The sequence below is a fragment of the Pteropus alecto genome, unplaced genomic scaffold (genome assembly GCF_000325575.1).
Source record: "Pteropus alecto unplaced genomic scaffold, ASM32557v1 scaffold86, whole genome shotgun sequence".
In the NCBI taxonomy this organism is placed as follows: domain Eukaryota; kingdom Metazoa; phylum Chordata; class Mammalia; order Chiroptera; family Pteropodidae; genus Pteropus; species Pteropus alecto.
This window is the reverse complement of record NW_006442109.1, coordinates 8,330,890-8,354,308: the sequence shown is the minus strand read 5'-3', so window position 1 is coordinate 8,354,308 and position 23,419 is coordinate 8,330,890. Positions and strand designations below refer to the sequence as shown.

The following is a 23,419-nucleotide window of genomic DNA, read 5'->3' as shown; positions in this document are numbered from 1 at the left end:
AAGGGGTCTGGGAATTGTGCCTGTCCAATCCTCCTTCAATCATTTGTTGATCAGTTGTGTTCTGAGCATGTGCTAGGTGGAGGGCAGTGTGCTGTTTGTTGGAGTCAGCCTGGCTCTCATTGGGCCTGTGTCCAGAGGGGTGGAGAAGATCTGTGCACAGGTAAGTACGGGTCATGTCCAGGTAATCTGGGTGGGCATCCTCACAGGCCCAGCACCGTGCCTTACCTCCTGTAGCCACTTTAAGTCGGTATTTTTAGAAATTAACCTGCAGAGGCAGATTCTTCACAATTTAGGGATGAAGACAAAGTATTGTCCATTGCCAAGTGATTCTGGGAGATGTGAACTCTCCTACCTTAGTCAGAACGACATGGCTGTTGTTCAGAACCTTTAAGAATTCCCACCTAGACCTGTACGTGATACGACTGCAGAAGTTACTCCCGAGTCTGGAGTTCCAGAACTAAATTCAGCATTCAGCTACCATAAAAATATTATGTCACGTATAGCTTGGTTTTGTTCTTTTAAATTTTGTCTTATTATAGATTCATTCAGTTATTGAACAAATACTTAACGCCGGTTACTCTGTGCCAAGGACTGTTCTAAGCACATGCGACCCAGTAGTGAACAAGACAGATAAGTTCCCTGTGCTCCTGGACTCACACTAGTGGGGCAAACAGGCAGTGAGAACAGGAATACCAAAGTAAGATGATATCAGACTTTGCAAGTGCTGTCAGACTGTAAAATAGGTGCTTAGCAAGGCTTATCTGAGGAGCTGATATTTGAACTGAGTGAGACCTGAAAGACAGGAAGAAGCCAGTCACGGGGAAGTCTGGCAGAAGAACCTTCCAGGCAGAAGGAATCACTTTTGGCAAAAGCCCTTAGATGAGTGTGAACATGCTGGGTCTAGGCCAGTGTGATTGGAGTAGTGTGAGCTCAGGGGCAAGTAGAAAGATAGCCAGGGCCCAGTCACCCTGGGTCTTTTAGATCTTGCTAAGTCCATGCTAAGAAGGCATGGTCAGTATGGTTACCACCCCCCACTCCGCCCTTTTTTTTTTTACCATTGAGAAAATAAAGCTTGGAAGGGTTAAGTGGCATGCCCAATGTCAAATCAAGACTAGAACTCAGTAGCAAACATCAAGTTGTACACCTTAAATATATACAATTTTTATTTGTCAGTCATACCTGAATATAAAAACTGGAGGAAAAAAAAAAGACTAGGACTTAGATCTGCTGACACCTAGATCAATACTTGGGTTTTTCTGTTTGCCATTCACTCTCTTGAGTTTCCTAATTTTTAATCCAAATTATTTCGGATGTAAGATATAAATATATAATTCAGAAAGTCAAAATGTACCATCTCTAGTTATTAATTTTAGAGGCTTTTTAGTAGATGTTAAAACAAGCATTCCATGGCTGACAGAATTATTGGAACGTTACTTATTTGGTTTATCCTTTTGGTCTCTTTACTTATCAAAAACTTAGAATTTAATAATTAAATCCCTAGATTAATTGTATGGTTATGCTAGTGGAAGTGGTGCATTTCTTGATTTATAAGACACATTAATTTTTTTTCAGCTGTTTTACAGTATCTGATGTGTTAGAAAATTGTAGTCTCTTGGTTGGCATATAGCACAAGCAAATATTTGTATACCATAGCATCTAGGGTATTTACTTAAATTGCTTTTTTGGAAAATAATTCACTGGAAAGTCCAAAAGGCATTTACTGTGTATAACTTTCTGCCACAGTTTTTTTTTTATTGCTCTGTTGTTGGTTACTTTGATATAAGAGACCATGTTTCCGTTAAATTGCTGCCTTACTGGAGTGATATATGTTTAGGTTCTGATTTGTGCACTAATGCTGAATTGGAGGAGCAGATTACTAAATTAGAGGAGAAATAGCAATAGAGACTTAGGCTATGGATATTAGTCATAAAATTTTTTTAAACAATGATTTTTAAGTGTGACTTTGTATTATGTTATCCTCTTAACTTTAAAATTTCCATACTTTCCCTTGTTCATATTACAAAAGAAAGAAAAAGAATCTACAGTATTATTGCTAAAAGCAGAGTTTGTGGTTTTTGTTTTGTGAATTCAAATAATAAAGTGAAAAATGTTAAGACAAAATTAGAACTTCCTTTAGGGCATAATCAATATAGCATTTTAACAAGCTTAGTGTATTTGGAAAATATGTATTGTGTAAGGTTCTCAAACATACTGATTCTATTACAGCTGCTAACTATAGCAGCAAAATGTAACAATATACTTAATAAATGTAAAGCTCTGATTAAACCATAATTAAGTTTTCAGAAAACTTATCTAAAAACTATGAATAAAATATATTTGTACATTGTCTCAGCAACAAAATATATAGCTAATGAAACTTTATAGTGGTAGAGAAAATGATACATAGGATGGAATTACACAATGAATTTTTACCATAAACACATGTACTGAGTTAAGTTTCTGTACAGTATTTATTTCTTCTCCCTTTCAACTTTTTTTAAAGCTAACTCTCAGTGTTGCAGAGTATAAGAGCTAGGGTAACTGAAGGGACAAATGAGAAGTTTCCCTGCTTCCCTGGAAGGCCACGTCAAATGTTTTAAGGCCCTGCCTTTCTAAATACACCAAAAATGCAAGAGGTGCTCAGAATCATGGCTGCATTTTCATTTCCCAGCTAGGCCACCATTACACATCCAGGGTTATCTCCCAGCAGCATCGGAATGTCACTCGGTAGAGTAGGTGTCACCACTGAAACTCATACTTTCTTATTTCTTAGTCCCTTCCCAGTGCCCTTTGCTAATAAATAATTAGATTTTGGTTCTATGAGGAACTAAAGTAAGCAGACTGTGTGCAAGCCTAGAGATTTCTGCTGGCATTTTCTAGCAAATACACTATAGTTGTATTTTTTTATTTTTTTGTATCAGGCACATGTACCTTGCCTGACCCATATGACCCATATGTGCAAACACTTGTCTTCCTCCTTCCCTGTGACTTGTAATCTTTGAAGTAACTGATTAATCCAGTGTCCAGAATGTTAACTTCAATCATTTCCAGCATGATTCTCCAGAAATTATATTTTTGGGTTTTTTCATTGCCTATGATTTTGTGAGTGCATTTTTGTCTGTATTTAAATCATCTTTGGAATCTTGTTGATATTTTGGCCACTGGTCTTTATAAGGAAGTTAGTTTTCCTCCTCCCACACAGAACCTGCTTCGTCTCTCCTCCTATTAATCTTTAACAACATACATGACATCTTTAAGCCTTAATCTCATGAATGGATTGGAGAATAGCACCTTTTCTTGACTGATCTCAGAGGTTATAAAACAAAAGTTTGCTTAATTTTTAAAGATAGTATTCTAATAAAGCTTATATATCTTTGGAAGTCACTAAAGATATCTCCAAAAAAAAAAAAAATCCAAAAACATTATGGAATTGAGTTCAGAATCCAAAGACTTTCCTTCTGTTGTCTAAAACATAGCAAGCACCTCAGCATAGAGGCATAGTGCCCTGTGTAGACAGTCACTCAAATTTCTTCTTGTTTGGAGGTTTAAATATGACTGTTCCCAAATGGTGGAAGGCATGATGGTAGTTTGAGTGGTATTCAGTTTTTATGGTAAAAGAAATAGTCCTTCCTGGTTTGTTTTGATCCTAGTCATGATACTCCCATTTCATGAAGTCTGTTATGCACAAAAGTGCACAAAATGAAGATAAAGTGCCTCTCTTCAGCCTGACAAAAGCTATTCCTTTGCAGAATGGTAGCTGCAGCGAAAGTAAATAAATGAATGGACAGCAATCACAGCCTAGTTGATGAAACTGTTCAATTAAAGCACAGGCATTTACATGGTGTAATTTCCCTAAATTGCCAATGAGCCCCTTTAGACACAACCAGTGTTCAAATTGATTTCAACATTGATTTTGGCTGAAGCTGATAAATTTCTGCTTGTTAGTTAAAGTAATTTTGCAGAAGACTTTGTACTGCAGTATTGAAGTGTTCATTTAGCTGATGGTTAAAAGAGGAGTTATTTACAGAGGCCTCTACTGTTGTTCTGAGATGGGACAATTCCCCAATCATCTTTTACTTTTAATTTTTTAGGCTTCAGTATACCAATCAATAGGTGATTGAAACTGATTAAAACTTATCCAACCAGCTGCCTATGGCAGTTTAATTAGAAGCTGGATGATTCTTAAATTAAAGTTGTCTTATTTTCATTGCATAGCCATCTTCCAGAAGAGTAAGGGACTAACAATGCTGAAAACTTAAAGTGTGGCTTTGTTAAGGTATCTCACAAATGTTAGCTCAATAGCTATTTCTAAGGCAGCTCAGAAATGTATTCAGAGTATTTCGCCTTTAAAGAGATTAAAAGTAACAATATACTTACTTGCTAGCCAAGGAATTTTTTTTTTTTTAGGCAAAGGGATAACCTGTAGTATAATGACATATATGAAAGAACAGCTGTTTGTGATATATGTCTTATTCCATGAGCAAGATGAATCCTTGAGCTTATTTTTTAAATACTGCATTACAGGATGAAACTGGCCATTGTGATATCCTGTGCATCTCCCTCCTGAAAACCATCAGCTTTGAATTTATAATTTTATTATGTTTTGAGGCCTGAATTAAAATCAATCTCCAATGAATGTAAAATATTTTCTTATACGTACATGTTGACTTTTCAACAGTATTGTGGTTAGGGTTATAGAAGAGAGATTTTTTTTCCCTTTTTTTCCCCCCCAGGGAAGTTTCCCCATACTCATTTTCTCTAGTGTGGAACAATTTCTTGAGTTTTTAATGGAAATGGGTTAATATTTCTGTCATAGGGGACATATTACATCTGGTACTACAGAGAAGAAGGGAATGAATGGCTCGCTTTTCAGAGGTGCATTTACTCTTTGACCCACTAGGGTCCTATTTAGTGTTCTAGGAGAGGTAATTTAGTAAATTGTACTCCAGTGGCCTGAAAAAGTTAATGCAACTCTGAAAAGTGAGTCGTTCAATCGATTTTCCCTATTGCTTTTTAAAAATCAACACTGACCATATCCAGAGAACCTTGGAGACAACTGGAGTTAAAGGGTCTAGAAGCAGCCAGTTTATGTTCACACAGGTTTGTTTGGGCAGGCATTGGATTTGGCTTCAGAGAACTTACTCCACTCCCCATTCCAGTGTTTACCAGATAAGAATTGTGAAGCAGTTGTCAACCTCACCAAACCTTTTTTTTCCCTATCTATAAAGCGGGGATAATAATGCCTACTTTACGGATGTTTGTGCAAATCAAGTAGCTTCTCTATATAAAAACTTTTTATAAACTATAAAGCACAATAGAATATTATTAATAGAAGGAAGTTTTCTGAAATAGCCATTTTTGTATCTGATTTTGGAAAGTGATTTATTATTTGCTTTCCACTAAGAAGCTGTGAGCAGAGATTACACTGTAATGAAACCATTTCAAGAGAGAAGGTGTCTAGCTAGTTAATCCTCAAGGTATTCCTATTTTCCCCCATATGTATTGCCTAGCTACTCCATTTCTTTATTTCATTCTTAATATTAGGCTTTATTTCTCTTGCCCCCTTCTGTTTTGCCCATTACATTCTTTCAGAACCTTTGATCAAGAGACCAATATGATGGTAGCTTCCTTCATCTCAAAGGTATTTAAGCCATATATTGAAAGACATTACTCTAGTTGATGTGGGGAGTGTTAAAGGCTTGAATCAGGCCTCATCAACTTATGGAAGAAATATGGAGGCAGTGATGACCACATTAACTTTGAGGCAGGTATAGGAGTAAAAAAAGAATATATAACCAGAGTAAATAGAAAGAAGACATGATAAAATATATGGTTATAGTTTTTCTCTGGAAATCTTTCTAACTCAGCCAAATTCCCTATCTTATATACGTTAAGTTGGTTTGTGAGCCCTGTGTGTGATCACCATCTTGAAAGAGTTGTTAAAATCTGTAACCTGATACCATGTTTGGTTTTACACTTAAACAATCCGGGAAGAGAGGCTATTGCTTAAGTACAAATTATTTTGCAATCAATAGTTAAGCATCTGTAATGGGTTTTTAGGCAGAAGGAAGGTTGGCATAGAGTGTTATTGAACTAGTACAGCTTACATAAAAAGCTGCTTTTTACAACTGCTGTTTACTTTGGATTTTCTATTTTAACAGCTAGAGCCTGCCTAATGTGCTTATCTATTATGGAAGGCAACAACTGTCAGTGTTGATTTCCCTGAAACTATTTGAATTTTTTTCTGTGGATGGCTATTTTAGTATGTGACATATTGGTAACATCCACCCCCAAAGAAACCTGCCAAGAGGACAGATCTCTGAAAAGATCAAGCAATAAAACAAGTTTTTGTTAACTGAACCACAGCTAGTTTACATTTGGTGGCTGAAAACATATTGTTGCATTAAAAGATGACATCCAGAGGGTTTTAAATCAACCTCACAAGATAACAAAAGATTTTTGTTTTATTTCTGTGTGTATATATATACTCACATGCATTTCTGCACTTGACTTTTTTTAAGGCAAGGAAGGGCTCTACTCGTTTGGTGTTGGCTTCAGAATTTTTCGGCCTTATAATCTTTTGGCATAATGTAATGCAGCGAACTCTCATGTTCCTTATTTTAAATAGACTCAAAGTGTATCACCGCAAGCTGGGTTGTCCGTCTCCTAGTGGTGCATGCACCCTTTTAATTTCCATCATCTCCTTTCTGTTTTAATTATCTTTTGTGCCAAAGCTACAAAGTCTTGGAATAGAAAAAGTTCTAAGTTGGAGAAAGACTTCTGTTTGTTATTCTAAATTTACACAAAATCAGAGTTACTTTATTTTTGGGGGGAAAGGGAGGTCAATAAATAAAATGTTATCTAAAGAGCAAGAAAACAGCATCTGTAACTATGGAAACCAGTGATCTTACATCATATTGGCTTTAACAGATACCATATATTTTTCTTCTGGAACCTGTCAGTGTTAACCTTGCAAAAGGGATTTCTCAAGTGCAGTCTGAGAAGGGATGATTATCTTGGATTATCTAGGTGGATTACCATGTGTTTTTTGTTTTTTGTTTTTGATAAGGAAGTATATTTAATTAGGTCTCAGTATGGCCAACTCAACTTTCTATGCTAACAAGAATTAAGCATTACATAGATAATTAAAATGGATAACTAATCAGAAATCTTATTTTAAACAGTTGTTTGTCTTCTCCCAATCAAACTTTTTGTCTTAACAAATAGGATCTCAGAATGGTTTCTCTTTCACCTGGTCTCCTTTCCTTTGCCCTGCCTCTGATGGACATCTTGGAATGGCATTCAAAGAACAAAGAATCAGGGAATCCAGGATAATCCTACAAACTGTTAAATCTTTGCTTGAAAAACAACCAATTTTATCATTTAGAAAAACCATTAACTATGTCTGAAATGAGCTAATAACACAAATGCATTTGTAATTTACTTTATTTTTAAATAGCTTTTGCTCATTTCTTTCTTGCATCTTACCTATCCTTTAAGAGACCCAGGGAGCAAAATAAATAAAGATCACATTCTTTCCTGTTTACTTAGAATAAGGGCATTCCCTTCTAACTACTGGTTATTTCTTAAGCTAACTCCTAACTATTGCTTTCACCATTTTAGTGACTGGATTATTTTCTTAGGTTTCCAATAATAGAGAAATTTCCAACAATTGATAGCACTCTGTAAATAATTCACAGAGTAATTGTGTCCCTCTTTTCACTAAGCTTCTCTGAAGTATGTTATGTGAGAAGTAGAACTGAAGTCAATGGCATTTATTCCACATGGTGTATGAAAGAATTGCTCTCTCCCTTCACGGGACAGTGGCAATACTGTCATTTCAGTGTTCTTGTTTTGCCATTGCGATTAAAAGTCATCATATATATAGTTATTCTTGAGATCCTTACCCCCAGAGGCAAAAAAAGGGGGGAGTTCCTACTCATTTTGATGGCCATTTTGCTAACAAATTGACATTTATAACAATATCAGTTATGCTAAAACATGAAATATTTATAGCTGGGTCATTGGTCAGCCCTTCCATTCTTAAATTATATTCTACCTCACAATCACTAGTGAGGCATAGGTACTCCCTATTATAAATTTCTTTCTGCTCATAATTTAAAATAATTTGATTAGATAGAGTGTGTTTAGAAATTAACATGCAGAATAGTGCCATAGAAATTAGATGCCTACTTTAATTGTATGAGATTGTACAAGCTTTATCAGAAAATATATGATCAGCTCTAGGTTATTTATTTTGTGAACAGGAGTCAGCTGGGATGATTCATATTTTTTTGGTTCTTCTAGAATTTGAAATTCTAAGCATAAATAATTTCAGTAAACATTGTAAAATAAAGATGCATTTGATTTACGCATGACATAAACTTGTGTGGGAGTCCAGATGTTGGAATGTGGACAGGTTTTTTCTCCCTTATGTCCTGTGTGAATATAGGACTTTTTAACATTTTGTTTTCAAAATTTTCTTTTCCTTCCTTTCTCAATTTTAAAGATTCTTAGAGAAATTCAATTTGTTCTTTGGACTGACGTATCTTTTAATAAATTCTCATTAGGATTTAGATGAAGATGAGCACACCTCTAGCCATGTATGTATTGTACTACACCCATCTTTGACATTTCATAAAACAGATATTAGAATTAATTGCATTTGTCTCCAAGTATTACTTTTGAAATCAGTCACATGTTTTTTTGAATACCTTTTCTGGGCAAAGTATTGCACTTAGCAGTGTGGGAGCTGTAACACCAACATTCAAGGCCTCGGGGACACAATTCTCTAGGTTCCATTGCTAGATTACTGTCTGCACCTTCTCATCTCCTTTACTGGTTTCTTCTCATCTTTTTGACTTTGAATTTTGAGTGCCTTGGGGCCAGTTCTCAGACTTTGTCTCTATTTAATTTTAATTTCTGACAGTGTGTGTAGTTCTGTGGCTTTACATACCAGCTTATGTTGATGAAGCCTAAATCTGTATCTTCAGCCTTGACCTGTCCTATCTGATTGGATGTCTTCAAGGCATTTCAAAATTACCCAAAACTGAACCCTTGATTTCCTCTGAAACCTGCTCCTTCTTTAGTTTTTCCAGTGTCAGTAAATGGAAACTCTGTTCTACAAGTTGATCATGACAGAAACTTTGTAGTCATTCTTAATCCTTCTTTTTCTCTCCGACCATCCACCAGATTTACCCTCAAATCTTGTTGACTCTTCCTCAAAGCTATTTTAAGAAGCCAACCTCATCTCACCACCCCTTTTCTACCTTGCTATTCCAAGCCATTATCTTTTGCTAGGATTATTAGCTTTCCAACTAGTCTCGTAGGTTCTATCCTGCAGTGTGTTCTTTCTACCTAGCAGCCAAAAGGATCTTTCTAAAATGCAAGCTCTTTCCCCTCCCACCATTCCTTCTCATATCACGCAGAATAATAGTCAAATTCCTCACCACGGCCTAAATGGTACTACACAACCTGTCTTCTTATTACCTTTCTGACCCCTCAACTAGCCCTCTTGCTTATTCCACTTCCACAAAAATGTCAAACACACCATAGCAATTTAAAAAAATTATTAATTCCATAAATATTTATAAAATGTGCCCAGCACAATTTTAGGCACTGGAGATACAGTAGTGAACAACAACAACAAAGAAAACAAATCCCTGTTTCATGGAGCTTGCTTTCTAGTGGTAGGAGACATAATAAATTAATAAATTAGGGATTGATGAATTCTATGAAGAATAAAGAAAGGAAGAACGAGGTGTTTTATATAGGATAGTCAAAGAAGTAACATTGTACCTGAGAAAATGACAGAGCAAGCGGGACAGTGGTCCAGACCTGAGGAGTAGGTGTAAAGGACCTAAGGCAGGAGTATGTCTGGTGGAGTGGAGTGAATATCGTGCATAAGGGAGATTGGCAGAAGCAGGGATTGGTGAGGTGACCAAGGTCCAGATTGTGAAATCTTTGTAAGGACTTTTGATTCAGTAGTTAGAAATATACCGAAAATGGGGGGTGATGAGGATGATAAGATTATGGAATTAATTAAATGTATATAGAACTTTTTTTGTAAAACACCATCCAAGTAATAGACTTTTGTGTCATCCAGAAGTAATAATCAATTCATTGAACATTTGTTAAATATAGAGAACCTTCCATGTGCCAGGACTTGTACAAAGCGTAAAGAATGCAAAGATGATTAAGACATGGTAGTGCTCACTGCCTGGTATGGGAAACAGGCATATAAACAATTTTTTTTGCAGTGTCTCTAGGAGCTGTAACAGCTACCAAAGTCTGAAGACTAGGAGAGGCCTCAGAATTTTATAGTCTACGAGCATGTACACTTAAACCTTGAACAACTCAGGTTTGAACTGTGTGTGTGGGTCTACTTGTATATAGATTTTTTCCAATAAATACCTCTACTGTTTTTGATCCATAATTGGGAGTCTGCAGATGTGGAAGACCAACTGTATGCATTGATCTTCACCATTTTATATAGAGAACTTGAGCATCCACAACTTCAGTGTCCACAGTGGGGTCCTGGAATCAGTCTTCCTCGGATACTGAGGGTAGATAAGTTTTTCGAGAGTCAAAGTTATATGTGGATTTTCAGTTGCACTATGAATAGGCACCCGCAACCCCCATGTGTTCTTTTTAGAGTGGCTTTTATTTTTCTATTTATTAACCCAAGAAGAATTTAAAAAGTAGGCTTCTCATTTAGCCATGGTGATTGTCAAATGGTGCTTCTGCTGAGATGAATACCTTAATGTGGCACTTACCATATCTATCTGTAGTATAAATAAGTTGCAGTAGTGGGCAAGAGATAAATTTAAAAAAAAGAGAAATCTAGAATTTGAATCATGGTATAAGCCATAGCATTTCAGGTGGTTCAACATGGAGTAATGCTTCTTGTTTTTCTTAATAAACGATATATTGCAGCCTTTTGCCAGTCTTCATTGTTAAAGCTACCTCTTGCTATTTTAGTCTATTTTAGCAGGTTCTACTCTCAAAACACTTAGCTACTCTGAAAACTTCCTAGTTTTCTAAGATATAATGCATGCCAGGTCCTGTCCTCAGTGCTTTACCTATGTTTTCTCATTGAATCTTCACAACTCTATAAGGTAGGGACCAATTTCTCCATTCCAGACTTGAGACAGCTGAGACACAATGAGGTTTACTAACAGTCCAGTTTCATACTGTTGTTAAGTGACAGAGCTGGACCTGAGATCAGAACCCAACTTCAGAGCCTTCACCCTCACTCTCTGCCTGCCAAGATAGATTAGCAGTGATTGCAGAATGCTTCCTTATCTGGAGAGATTCAGCTGCAGTGGTCCTTAGCCTGATTGGAATAGGGCACCACCTTTGTAAATTTTGAATTATGAATTTCCCTATTTTAGAATGCAGTGAAGAATATTTAATCATCACATATTTCCTTAGGTCCAAAAATGTGTACATTCTGCCATAGTTCCAGTCTTGGCTTTGCCCTTGACTACTGTGTGAACTTGGACAAGTTTTTTAACCTGGGGTTTGGGTGTGTCCACTGTAAAAGGAAGGGATTAGACTAGACAATTCCCTGTATTCTCTACTAGCTCAATAAATTATCTGATTCTGTGCTGTACCAGAATTAAAGTTTGATATCAACTTTTTTGTCTAATCGTGGAGAACCTATTGTTCCAAATGAAAAGAAAAGAAAATAAGAAAGTATGGTTAGTAGGTTAGTAAGTGTTCTCCTTTGCTAGGCTCTTTTGTTATTTTAAATACTCAAAAAAATTTATGCCAGGGTGCTAGCTTTTGCCATCTTAAAGTGTATCTGTTGTGTGCTCAGTTTTAAGGGATAGGAATAGTCCCTGAAGGTCTATGCTAGACACAAACAAAAATGGAACACTCAAGACTAAGCACTAAAAATATCTCGTAAAAATGCTTCCTCCATGTACTCATTGAAATAGGTAATTACTGTGGCAACAACAAACTAATTTGAAGTGTTAGCTGTTAATTAAAACACTGCAGAGCTGTACAGTTATCTTTTGGTGTAACCAGAGCCTCCATTCAAACTTCATTAATCACTTTACAGTTAATGTGTTGAGGAAGGTCAAGACAATTGAGATGCAGTATCCGCTGAAAGTAAACAAATTCCTTTTCTCTGGGTAGAATGCCATTTGCAAAGTTAAGGGGCACACTCCACTCATACCTGGCATTACCTTTGTCATCCACTTCTCCTTGATAATTAAATGTTAAATTGGTCCTGTCATTGCATTGTAAACCAAACCGCACAGTATCTTTATTGGTCGAAATTGAACCCAAACTTCCATGGATGAATGTCATAATTAAATCATCAAGCCTCCCCTTTTAATTCACTTGGAAATAGGAAACCTTTCCTTTGGAAAAGAGATCGGCTTTCTTTACAAGCTAATTAAGTTGCCAAACTGTCTGATATGGTATATATGTTAGACTATCTGCTAATCATTTCTTTATCGCTGCTGTTGGTCTCAAAAGTCCAGGTGCTGTTTGTTGTCCAAAGTAACAGCACTATTCTTTTTATAACTTTTGAATCCTTGTGTATGCATTCAGCTATTCTCACATTTTAGTCTTTGGTTAGTGATTCTAATATACAGTATTTTTAAAAGTTGAAATTAGAAGAACCTGTGGTATACAAGAAGAAAAAATAATATATCATTATTACATTTTACAATTATATTACCTGTATTTACATGGAATAAAGTTACTAAATTCCTTCAAATCACATTTAAAATTAGCTTAGTCTAACAACTCTGTCAGGCATTGAGGAAAATACAGTGTGAGTCTTTATATATCAATTTACCCATGAGTTAAGATATATCATGAATCATATCGTGACCTGAAATATAGTTTCACATCGTAAAAGTCTTATAATAACATATATAGTAAAGTAAGTGGTAATTTGTTTTAAAACCAGTATGATATAGGATTATAAAATGTATATCACTATATTCAAAGTATAAAACATTTTTAAATTTAAGTTTTATAAACAATACTATTTATATATATTAAGGAAGTTGATATTTAGAGAAAGTCTTTAGACACTACAGATTAAAGAACTCTTTGTTGAAGTGAACAACTGCTAATTCTTTTAATCTTGCCTTTTCTTTAAATGAGATATACCTGAATTTCTTTGTAATCGATAAAATAAAGGCTGTTTACCTTCCATAATTGGCTTAACCTTTGTTCACTCTAGTAGGAAGAGCAGAATGAATTTCTTATAACACTCATACGGATGGATATATAAATACATTTACATATGTTTTTTTCCTATTCTTACCTGAATTTGTAACTATTTATATGTGACAAGTTATTACCAATACTTGTAGGTTCTTAACTAAATTGTATCTATAAATTCATTGCTTTAAAAACACTTGTCAGCGATTGCACAGTTCTGTAAATTTACTAAAAATCATTGAATTGTACACTTAAAGCAAATGAATTTTTTCATGTATAATTACATCTTAATAAAGCTGTTAAAATTTTTTTCCAGAGCAACCACACAAATATTTCTGCCAAAACAACAGAAAATGATGTTCTCATTTGATAGTAGTAGAATGCATATTTTGTTTTTGTTTTAAGAAATGAGCAGTTTTTGTAACTATATGGTGATGGATGTTAACTAGTTTTACTGGGGTGTTCCTTTTGCAATATATATATAAATATCAAATCACTATGCTATATACCTGAAATTAATATAGTTACATGTCAATTATGTCTCAAAAAATAAAAATAAAATAAATGGACAATTTTTACTAGTAGGTCATTCCCAAGTATGGGAGCCTGGTCAATTTTGCAACTTGTCAGGTGAGGGCAAGGAATTCCTGAGACGCTAAATTCCATTCCTCCCCATCCTCCCTACCCCATTCATGTCTTAACATTGGCCGAGTGAGAGGAAGAACAATCCAATCTTGGCTAATATGCAGAATACTCTGTGGAGCAAGATTTTAGTTCTTCCGAACTAGTTCATCTCTTTATACTTTTATGGACTTTCAGTAACAGTGCTTGTTCATGTTGCATGGTTTTTTGTGAGATTTTTGTATAAGGCAAATTGTTTCTGGATAATGGTCAGAAAGCACAGTCTTTGCAGTACATATATGAAAGGCCACATTTCATTTAAGCACAAAAAGTCTTGATGAGATAATGGTATATTATTTCTGCAAACTTTATTCTTACTCTTTTTCATAAGTGAATATATTCATTTTCCTTGACTTAATTTGTAGTTGTTTCTCTATATCTGGTCATTTGAACTTGTCTCGTTTTTGAAGCTTATTTAATATTAAAAGATGCCAGCTTTAGGAAAAGATGAACCGCTTAGCTGAACCTTATAACCCTATGACTTCTTATATGAATTAGCCATAGTTAATTCCATTTGTTTTGAGATTATTTTGATGAAATGATATAGTTAATCTATATATGATATAGTTAATCTGTATATGTAATTGAAATGAAAGGAAAACCATTTTATATGGTTCTGTTTAGTGCTTAGCGGAGAGCAGTAGAAGACCTCCCCCTACACACTGACAGTATATTGTTAGGGATCTGGAGCCAGAAGACCTGAGTTTGAGGTCTAGTTATGCCACTTACTGACTTCGCGCTATTATGCAAACTACTTAACTTCTCTGCGCTTCAAAGTTCTTGTCTATAAGAGGATAATAATGCCAGTATTGCCTCAGAGAGTTATTTTAAGATAATGTATAGTGAATCATTTTGTAAGCCATTAAGCTCAATAGAAATGTAAATTACTAATTTCATTAGTGTTCTTTGAAAGTATGATATATCTCGTTGCTGCAGATGTGTTTAGATTTACATTCATGTCCTTAACTATTCTGTAGGTTGTTCAGTGATCCCAAATGATTTTATTTTTCTTTTTCCCATAGAGCATATCATGTCCCAAGTGGGAAAATATTAGCTGTAAAGGTAAGTGCTGGATAAATTTTATGAAATTCATGAAATTCTTGATGCTCGCCACTTTTTCTTCCACATGTTAGCTTGAGTCACAGGTGTTGTCAAAGAGGAAAGGAAATGGTTTAAGGTTTGGATGGTAGGTGGTGGAAACTGTGGCACTTTGGCATTCAGGCTTCTGAAGGTATTTGAAGTATGCCTTAGAATGAATGGTTTCCCTGGTCTTTCAGCTCAAAACCTTAGCAGTTAGTCACTCTTTTTTTTTACCCCCCTCTATCTCTGACATCTTGTAAGTCACCAGACACTGTCAGAAATTTTCTCTGAAATGGATCCATTTGTCATTTTCTCATCCTCATTGCCTTGGGCCCCCATCAGGCTCACATACCTCCTACCTGGACTTTTTGTAATAACTTCATCACTGTACCATGAATCTTTTCCTTCTCCCATGTCCCTTAACTCTGCCACCAGAATTGAGAAGTTAAATCCAGATCTGACCACGTCACTGTCTTGGGACTCCCCCATTTGCCCATCCCAGTAGTGTGCTACATAATGTACAACATAAAGCCTAAGGTGTCTGCCTCGCTTCCGACCCTTTACATAGGGCGTCCTGAAATACCCCAGAACCACGCCCACCAATAGTCAAGCTGCGCATAACTCTTGGGTGTTCTAGACAGTTACCTAAGACACTCCTCACTTGTTAGCCATCCTGTTTGTAATCCATACCTCATCCCTTCCATATTCTAAGGTGCCAGTCCTGCCATGAGACTTTGGGTTTAATCTCTGGCATTGGCTGTTGGTGTTTGATCGTCCCATCATTTTACCTCAGATTTCCCTAATGGACTCTCTTGAATTGTACCTCTGACTGAACCTTAGATTACCTCAAGTCCAACCCCACAGAATCCCACTTTCAACCCTGGGTTCTTAGCTAACAAACCGGTCAGGCTGCTTTGTTCCTCACCCTCTCTACAGATTGGTCAGGTTCTCTATGGATTGGCCCGTACCTACCTTTACAGCCACATCCTCTGCTTTACTTGTCTATTACTTTCCATTATGCCATCTGGACCCTTAATATTGAAAGCTTTTATTTTCTGAGTGACTCCTCTATGCCAGGTATTATGCTAGATGTCATATAAATGTTATCTTTAATACTTAAAACTACAAAGTAAGCCTGTGTATTTTAGATTTGAGGAAACCGAGACTCAGAAAGCTGAATTGACCAAGGTCACACAGTTGGAAGAGCCAGAGCCAAGATTGAAAACAAAATCCATCTGACTCCAAAGTGCATGTCCTCTGCATCACCATGCAGCCTTTCTTACAAGTCATTATCATTGCTCCTCTTTCTGATTTCTATCTATCTTTTCAAGATTCATCTCCAAGATGCCTTCTTAGCTATCCCCAGTGAGAATTCAGTCTTTTTCCATAACACTTGAATAGTATACATTTCTATATCTTTTATCTAGGAAACTAAAAATCTGAATAAATTGCAGTTGGTTATACCTTTTAGTAAAGTTAAACCAAAGCTAAGACTCAGGTCTTCTAACCGCTGTATAGTCCAGAGTTCTTCTGTACCACAACTAATACAGCACCTAGAATGTGTTATGTGACAATATCAAGTCTAATTTTAATAAATAGCTTTTGGCGAGGAGATAAAACAGAGCTCCCTGTTGTATTCTAGCTAAACTAGGTTCACAGAATTGTAGAATTGAAAGAGGCCTTTAGAGATCATCTCTGAAGCCCAGCATTTTACAGAGGAGGAACCTGAGGTCCAGAGAGTTCCCAGCATAGGTATTTTAGAGCTATTTTCCATCCCACTCTTCCCAAGTTCAATGAGCACAGCTATGTCGTACCACCTTGGCACTGGGTTGTCTTTTCTATACCTCCTGAGCTCCCTCTCCACGCAGAGGACACTTCCACCAAGTTAAGCACTATTTTCTTTCCTGTCAAGTTGGTTATTTGTTCCTTTAATGTCAAAACTCTTAGATTTCTGCCAATGATATACTTAAAGACAGTCAACCTTAGGTTATTCACTCCAAGAGAGGTGAGTACCGCTATAAATCATCCAAAAAACTTATTATTTGGCCTTGCAAGTGCATTATAATTTTTCATAATTTCATACACTTTGGATTATATTTAACTAATAGTTGTTTCTGGAAAGGATTAAAAGCAATTTTAAAGAAAACACTTAAGAGGGTCTGTTAAAGCAGAGACTTTCAATAATGAAAACAAGTAGAGGTTTACAAATATACTGTTCTTTAGACCTGACCATAAAACTGAGCTTTAGAGTAAGGACTGTATTGTATTCACTTTGCATCCCTAAATTGTATAAAATAACATACTAGATGCTCAAACTGAGTTGAATGAATGAATGATTTAAGAGTAGATTTGATTATTATGTTTAAACTTTTTGTTTAGCCCCAAGCTTCTCGTCAGTGGAGGCAAAAACCATGTGGCTTATATATTAGTCATAATCTAAGAGAAAGAAGTGTACTATTTTGTCAAACAGGCAGTTTTTCGTTCAATCTTACAAGTGTGTTAGTTTCCAAATCTGTAGGGATTTTCCAGATGCCTTTCTGTTATTGATTTCTAATTTAAATCAGTTGTGATCTGAGAACATACTTTGTATAATTGGAATTATTTTAAATTTATTGAGATTTGTTTAATGGCCCAGAATATCAATTAATCTTGATGTTTCCTGTGCATGTGAAAAGAATGTACAGTCTGTTGTATAGGGTATTGTATAAATGTCAATTAGATCAAGTTGGCTGATAGTGTTCAAAATTTTTGTATCCTTACTGATTTTTATCTACTTATTTATCAATCTTTAAAAAAGAGATTTTGAAATCTCCAGCAATAATTATGGATTTGTCTTTTTTCCTTGTAGTTCTATCGTTTTTTGTTTTTTTTTTTAACTTACTATTTTTTGAAGATCTGTCAGGTGCATTTGGAATTATTATGTGCTCTTGATGAATTGGTCCCTTTATGGTTACAGAGTGACTTTCTTTATCCATGATATTGTTCTTCACTCTGGAATCTACAGTGTCTGATAGTCATATAGTTACTCCAGCTTTGAATAGTGTTAGCATGATATGCTTTTACTTTTAACCTTCAGTGTCTTTATATTTGAGATGGATTTCTTACAGACAGCATGTAGTTGGGTCTTTTAATCCAGTCTGAAAATCTCTGCTTTTTATTGGGGGTATTTAGATCATTTACATTGCATGCGATTATTGATATGGTTGGCTTCAAATCTATCATTTTGCCCTTTTCTATTCTGTCTGTCCTTTTCTTAGCAGTTGTTTTAGAGTTTATAGTGTACATCTTTAACCTATAAGAACTTAAACGTACTTATATTACATTCAAGTAATGTGGTACCACTTTATAGCATGAGAACGTAACATAGTTTACATAGTATACTTTCATTTCCTTCATCCTGACTTTGTTGTTATTATTCATGCATTTTACTTACTCATGTTATAAACTCTAAAACGTTAGTATTTTGCTTTAGAGAGTTATTTGTCTTTTAAAGACATTGAAAAAGAAAAGATTCATATTTACTCACATTTTCACCAGTTACAGTGCTCTTCATTCCTTTGTGTAGGTCCACATTTCCATATGGTATCATTTCTTTTCTGTCTGAAGGACTTATTTCTTTCACATTTCTTATAGTGCATGAGTCTTCTGGTAATGAATTCTTTCAGCCTTCGCATGTCTGAAAAGTGTATATTTGACTTTCATTTTTGGAAGGTATTTTCACCACTTATGAGAATTCTAGGTTGCTTGCTTTCTTTCTTTCTATGATGACATTGGTTAACGAAATCTAGTAAGTTTCAGGTGTACAATTCAACAGTAAGGCAAATTACATACATACATATATACGTATGTATGTAATATGTGTATATATGTATGTGTGTATATATATATGTATGTGTGTATATATATGTTCATATATATATTCATATATATACACACATACATATATGTATATATATATATTGCATTGTGTGTTCACTGCCCATAGGGTTGCTCTTTTCTTTCAATATTTTAAAGATATTATTTTACTGTCTTCTGGCTTGTATTCTTTCAAATGAAAAGCTTACTGTCATTTAAATCTTTATTCTTCTCTGCATTAGAACTGACTTCTCTGGCTGCTTTTAAGATTGTTTTCAGTATCACTCATTTTATGCAATTTAAAAAATTTTTGTTTTTCAATTAGAGTTGACATTCAGTATTATATTAGTTTCAGGTGTACAGCATAGTGGTTAGACATTAATATAATTTCAAAGTGACTATCTTCTCTATGCTACACTTCACATCCATATGACTGTTTTGTAACTATCAATTTGTACTTCTTTATCTTTCACCTTTTTCATCTGTCTCCCCAACCTCCCTCCCATCTGGCACCCATCAGTTTATTCTCTGTATTTATGAGTCTGTTTCGATTCTGTTTGTTAATTTATTTTGTTCTTTAGATTCTATAGGTAAGTGAGATCATATGGTATTTGTCTTTTTCTGTCTTATTTATTTCATTTAGCGTAATACCCTCTAGGGGTTCGTCCATGTTGTTGCAAATGCTAAGATTTCAGTTTTTTTATGGCTAAGTAGTATTTCATTGTATATAGTCTTATGCAATTTGATTATGATGAGTTTTTGATTATGATGGAATTTTCTTCATGATTGTACTTAGGATTTGTTGAAATTGTTGGATCTGTGTACTTATAGCTTTTATCAAATTTGGAAAAATTTTAGTCATTATTTCTTCAAATATTCCCTCTCCCAACTTTGTTAAGTTAAATTGCATGTATTAGGTCACTTGAAGTTGTCTCACAGCAAAATGATGCCCTGTTATTTATTTTAGTCTTTTTTTCTCTCTAATGTTTCATTTTTGGATAGTATTTGTTGTCAGATAATCAAGTTTCATCTTTTCATCTGCATTGTCTAATCTATTAATCATGTTCAGTGTATTTTTTCCTTTCAGATACTGTACTTTTTATTTGTAGTAGTTTATGTGGACCATTTTTACATCTTCCATGTCTCTATTTAATATGTTCAGTCTTTCTTTTACCTTCTTGAATATATGAAATACAGTTAGGATAACTGAATTAATGTTTTTGTCTATCCTATCATATGTGTCATTTCAGGGTAAGTTTTGACTGCTTTTTCTCCTCATTTTGGATTGTATTTTCTTTTTTTAAAATAACTTATAATTTTTATTGGATGCCAGTCATATGGCATATTTTTAAAATAACTTATAATTTTTATTGGATGCCAGTCATATCTAGTCCTTGAGGTGCTAGATATTTTTGCTTTCCTATAAATATTCTTGAGCTTTATTCTGAGATGCTGTTTAGCGACTTTGAAACAGCTTAATCCCTTCAGGACTTGCTTTTAAGCTTTATTAGATGGGACCAGCCCAGTGGTTAGTCTAGAACTAATTTTCCCCACTCAACTGAGGCAGTAGCCTTTTGGATACTCTACCCAGTGCCCTGGCAATTACAAGGTTTTCCACCCTGGCTGGTAGGAACACAAATTCTCTCTGCTTAGTGTGAGGTCTGGGGATTGTTTCCTCTGATCCTTTCTTTCCCTGGCCTCAGGTAGTTTCCTGACATCCATGTGCTGATCATTACTCACCTGGACTCTAAGACCCCTCTCCAGATCTCTGGAGTTCTCTCCCTTTGGTGCTCTGCCAGTAACCTCTAGCTGTGTTGGCCTCCTCAGACTCCCTCAACTTAGGGAGGTGGCTGAGCTCTGCCTGGGCTCTCCTCCCTATAATGTGGCCTGGAAACTCTCTAGTCAGTCAGCTGGACCATCATAGGACTCATCTCTTTCTTTTATTTCCCATCACTCAAGGATCGCTGTCCTGTTTGGCTAATGTCAAATGTCTGGAAGCCTGTTGATTTTTCTGTTTTTGTTTTTAGTATCTCTTCCTTTCTTATCACCACTCTAAAATGTTGACCAGCTTTTAAACTTTTCGCTCAGAAACAGAAGCTACCATTTATTGATCATTTATACTGTGTTAAGCACTTTACATACATTTTCCTCATTTAATACTCACAACAGTCTTTTATTGTTGTTACCATTATTGATCCCCATTTTACAAATGCAGACACTGAGACACAGAAAAGTTAAATAGCTTGCCTAAGGTCCCACAACTAATAATTAACAGAATCAGAATTTGAACCCAGGCAAGTCTTGCCCCAAGTCCATGCTCTTAACCTCTGTGTTGCCCCTCACTACCTTTGGATTTGGCTTCCTAAAGCATAGTTCTGGTAACATTTCTTTCTCACTCCACAGCCTTCAAAGGCTCCACATAACTTCTCAATAAACTAAAAACTGTGGGTTGGAACTCAAGATCTTCCACAATATGTAGTCAGCCTACCTTTATAGCATTATCTTATATGATTGAATCCTGTGCTGCTTTTTAAGTTGAACTTGTTGCCTTATCTGAACCCAGGTGCTTGCTTCAAAACTTTGATTCACGTGTTTCTCTCTAATTAGAATGCCTTCACCTGTATCTCCACCTATCAAAATCTCTAACACCCTTCAAGAGTCAGCTCCAAAGCTGAACTTACTGTCACATGTGGTATATCTGTCACTCACTCACTTTCTTCTTTGGACCTCTCTAGAATTCTGTGTCTCTTTTGAGTGTTATCACATACTTCCTTGTAGTTTACTATTAGTGTATGTATATGTTTCCCCTATTATTTTGAAATCTCTCTTTAAGTGGGGAACAGATTTTACTTATCTTCTTGTTTTACTCATTGAGTCATGCAGAACCTTGTGTGGAAGGCCTAGTGCATGTCAGTGTAATGACTAGATGTTCAACACATAATTTTTTGAATGACTGACTGAATAAATAAATTGTGTTCTTTCTTTTTTCAGTTTACTCATTCATCTTTTGAGGTAATGTCTTGAAAGCAGGTTCAGCTCACATACAAAATATCCCATAGTGTTCTTTGTATGGACCATTGCTCTCAGCCAGAGTATTTCTTAGCTTTTTTATATAGTAAAGGGTGAAATGAAAGGTTAAGAGTTAGAAGCACATTTGATCTTTTCCTGACCCTCTCCTGACTTTGTGTGACTTCAAGCATGTCACTTGAACCTCTCAGTGACCTCAGCTGTGAAACGGGGCTGCCTGGTGTCACAAAGGGATTGCAAAGAGCAGCAAATCACAGTCCTTGTCTAAACAGAATCACCTATAGGCCTCTGATGCCTGCATAGAATGATGAGGAAAATTTAATTTCCCAAGTCAAGTGGTCAGTTGGACCTATACTTTGAACGTCTATGGGAGCAATTAGATGAGCGTCCTTGAAAATCTGTTACTTTTCTCTTCCCACTCAAAGTATTTTTAATTTTTATACTTCGAAACGTTTTTATTTTAGACAAAAAAATATTGTAATGTTTCTTTTTTCAGACTTCAAAAGTGGGAAAATATCACTTCAGATATTTTTAAAAGCAAGATGAATTTTGAGAAGAATAGAAGTACTTTGAATTTTTATCTTACACTAATGAATTTAGAAAAATTTCTGCCTCAAAGCACTTTAAAAATGATACTAATCACATTTTAATGATAACTATTTGACGATGACTGTAAACTCGTGAAATGTGTTCCTAACTAGCTTTTTCAGGAAATGGTATAGGTAAGCAAGACAATTGCTAACAAGTAGAGCAAAAAACAAATAAAAATAGCCATCTTGCAAACAGAACCTTTTTATAACCATTAATGTATTCTGTTAAACCTTTCAAATCTATCAGCCTTTCAGCTTAATAAATTTCCCAGTATTATTTCATTTTTAATTGGGAAAAATCCACCTAACAGGAAATTTCTTAGCATTGTATATAGCATGTGCTGATTATCATTCTTTGACTGTTTGGGGTTTCTGCTGCTTTTAAACTAGCATTTAAATGGACCATTTGATTAATCATTTGTATACGGACTGTAATCCTCCCAAATTTCCGTTCTGAGTTGTACATACTGTAAAAGACAATTATGTTGCCACAGATTAAATACACGAATTAAAACAGAATAGCGGCTTAATTTGACCTGTGATTTTGCTCTCCTTGCCTTTAGTGGAGCGTGTGCCACTCCAGCAAATAAATGAAGTCATCCATGACAGGTTGTGATGAATTGCCGTATTTATACTGTATATTTTAATAGCCTCACACTAATTTAAATTGAGCACAAAGTAAATTATAATTCAGTCACTTGACTGCTTATATTTAACTTGACAACTCATCCTTATTTGTCCTGGAGGTGTAGCAGAGAGCAGCGGAAATGCACTCAGGTATTTCAGTTTCTCACTTAACCCTTTCTCCATGAAATGCTTCATGTTCAGATTCTCTTCAGTTTGAAAATTTTAGCTCTTCCTAATAATAATAGTAATAACAGCAACAATAATAATGAAGACCCAGGAAGTCCATACTTTCCTGTACTTCGAAAAGAAAATTAGTATTTGCCACGCTTTTTTTCATTACCTTCAAATAAGAAATTGGACTTGTTTATTTT

The 23,419-nt window shown here is 35.3% G+C and overlaps 1 protein-coding gene across 11 annotated transcripts in view; it reads left to right on the top strand.

The window, feature by feature from the left end:
- The window catches only part of MAP2K5 (mitogen-activated protein kinase kinase 5), a 239,813-nt gene that overhangs the window by 60,294 nt on the left and 156,100 nt on the right, over positions 1-23,419 (top strand). For all 11 annotated transcript variants that reach the window (XM_025038819.1, XM_025038818.1, XM_015596119.2 and 8 more), the window contains exon 9: positions 14,892-14,931. In XM_025038819.1, the coding sequence (XP_024894587.1) occupies positions 14,892-14,931 (40 nt within the window). The remainder of the gene's footprint in view (positions 1-14,891; positions 14,932-23,419) is intronic.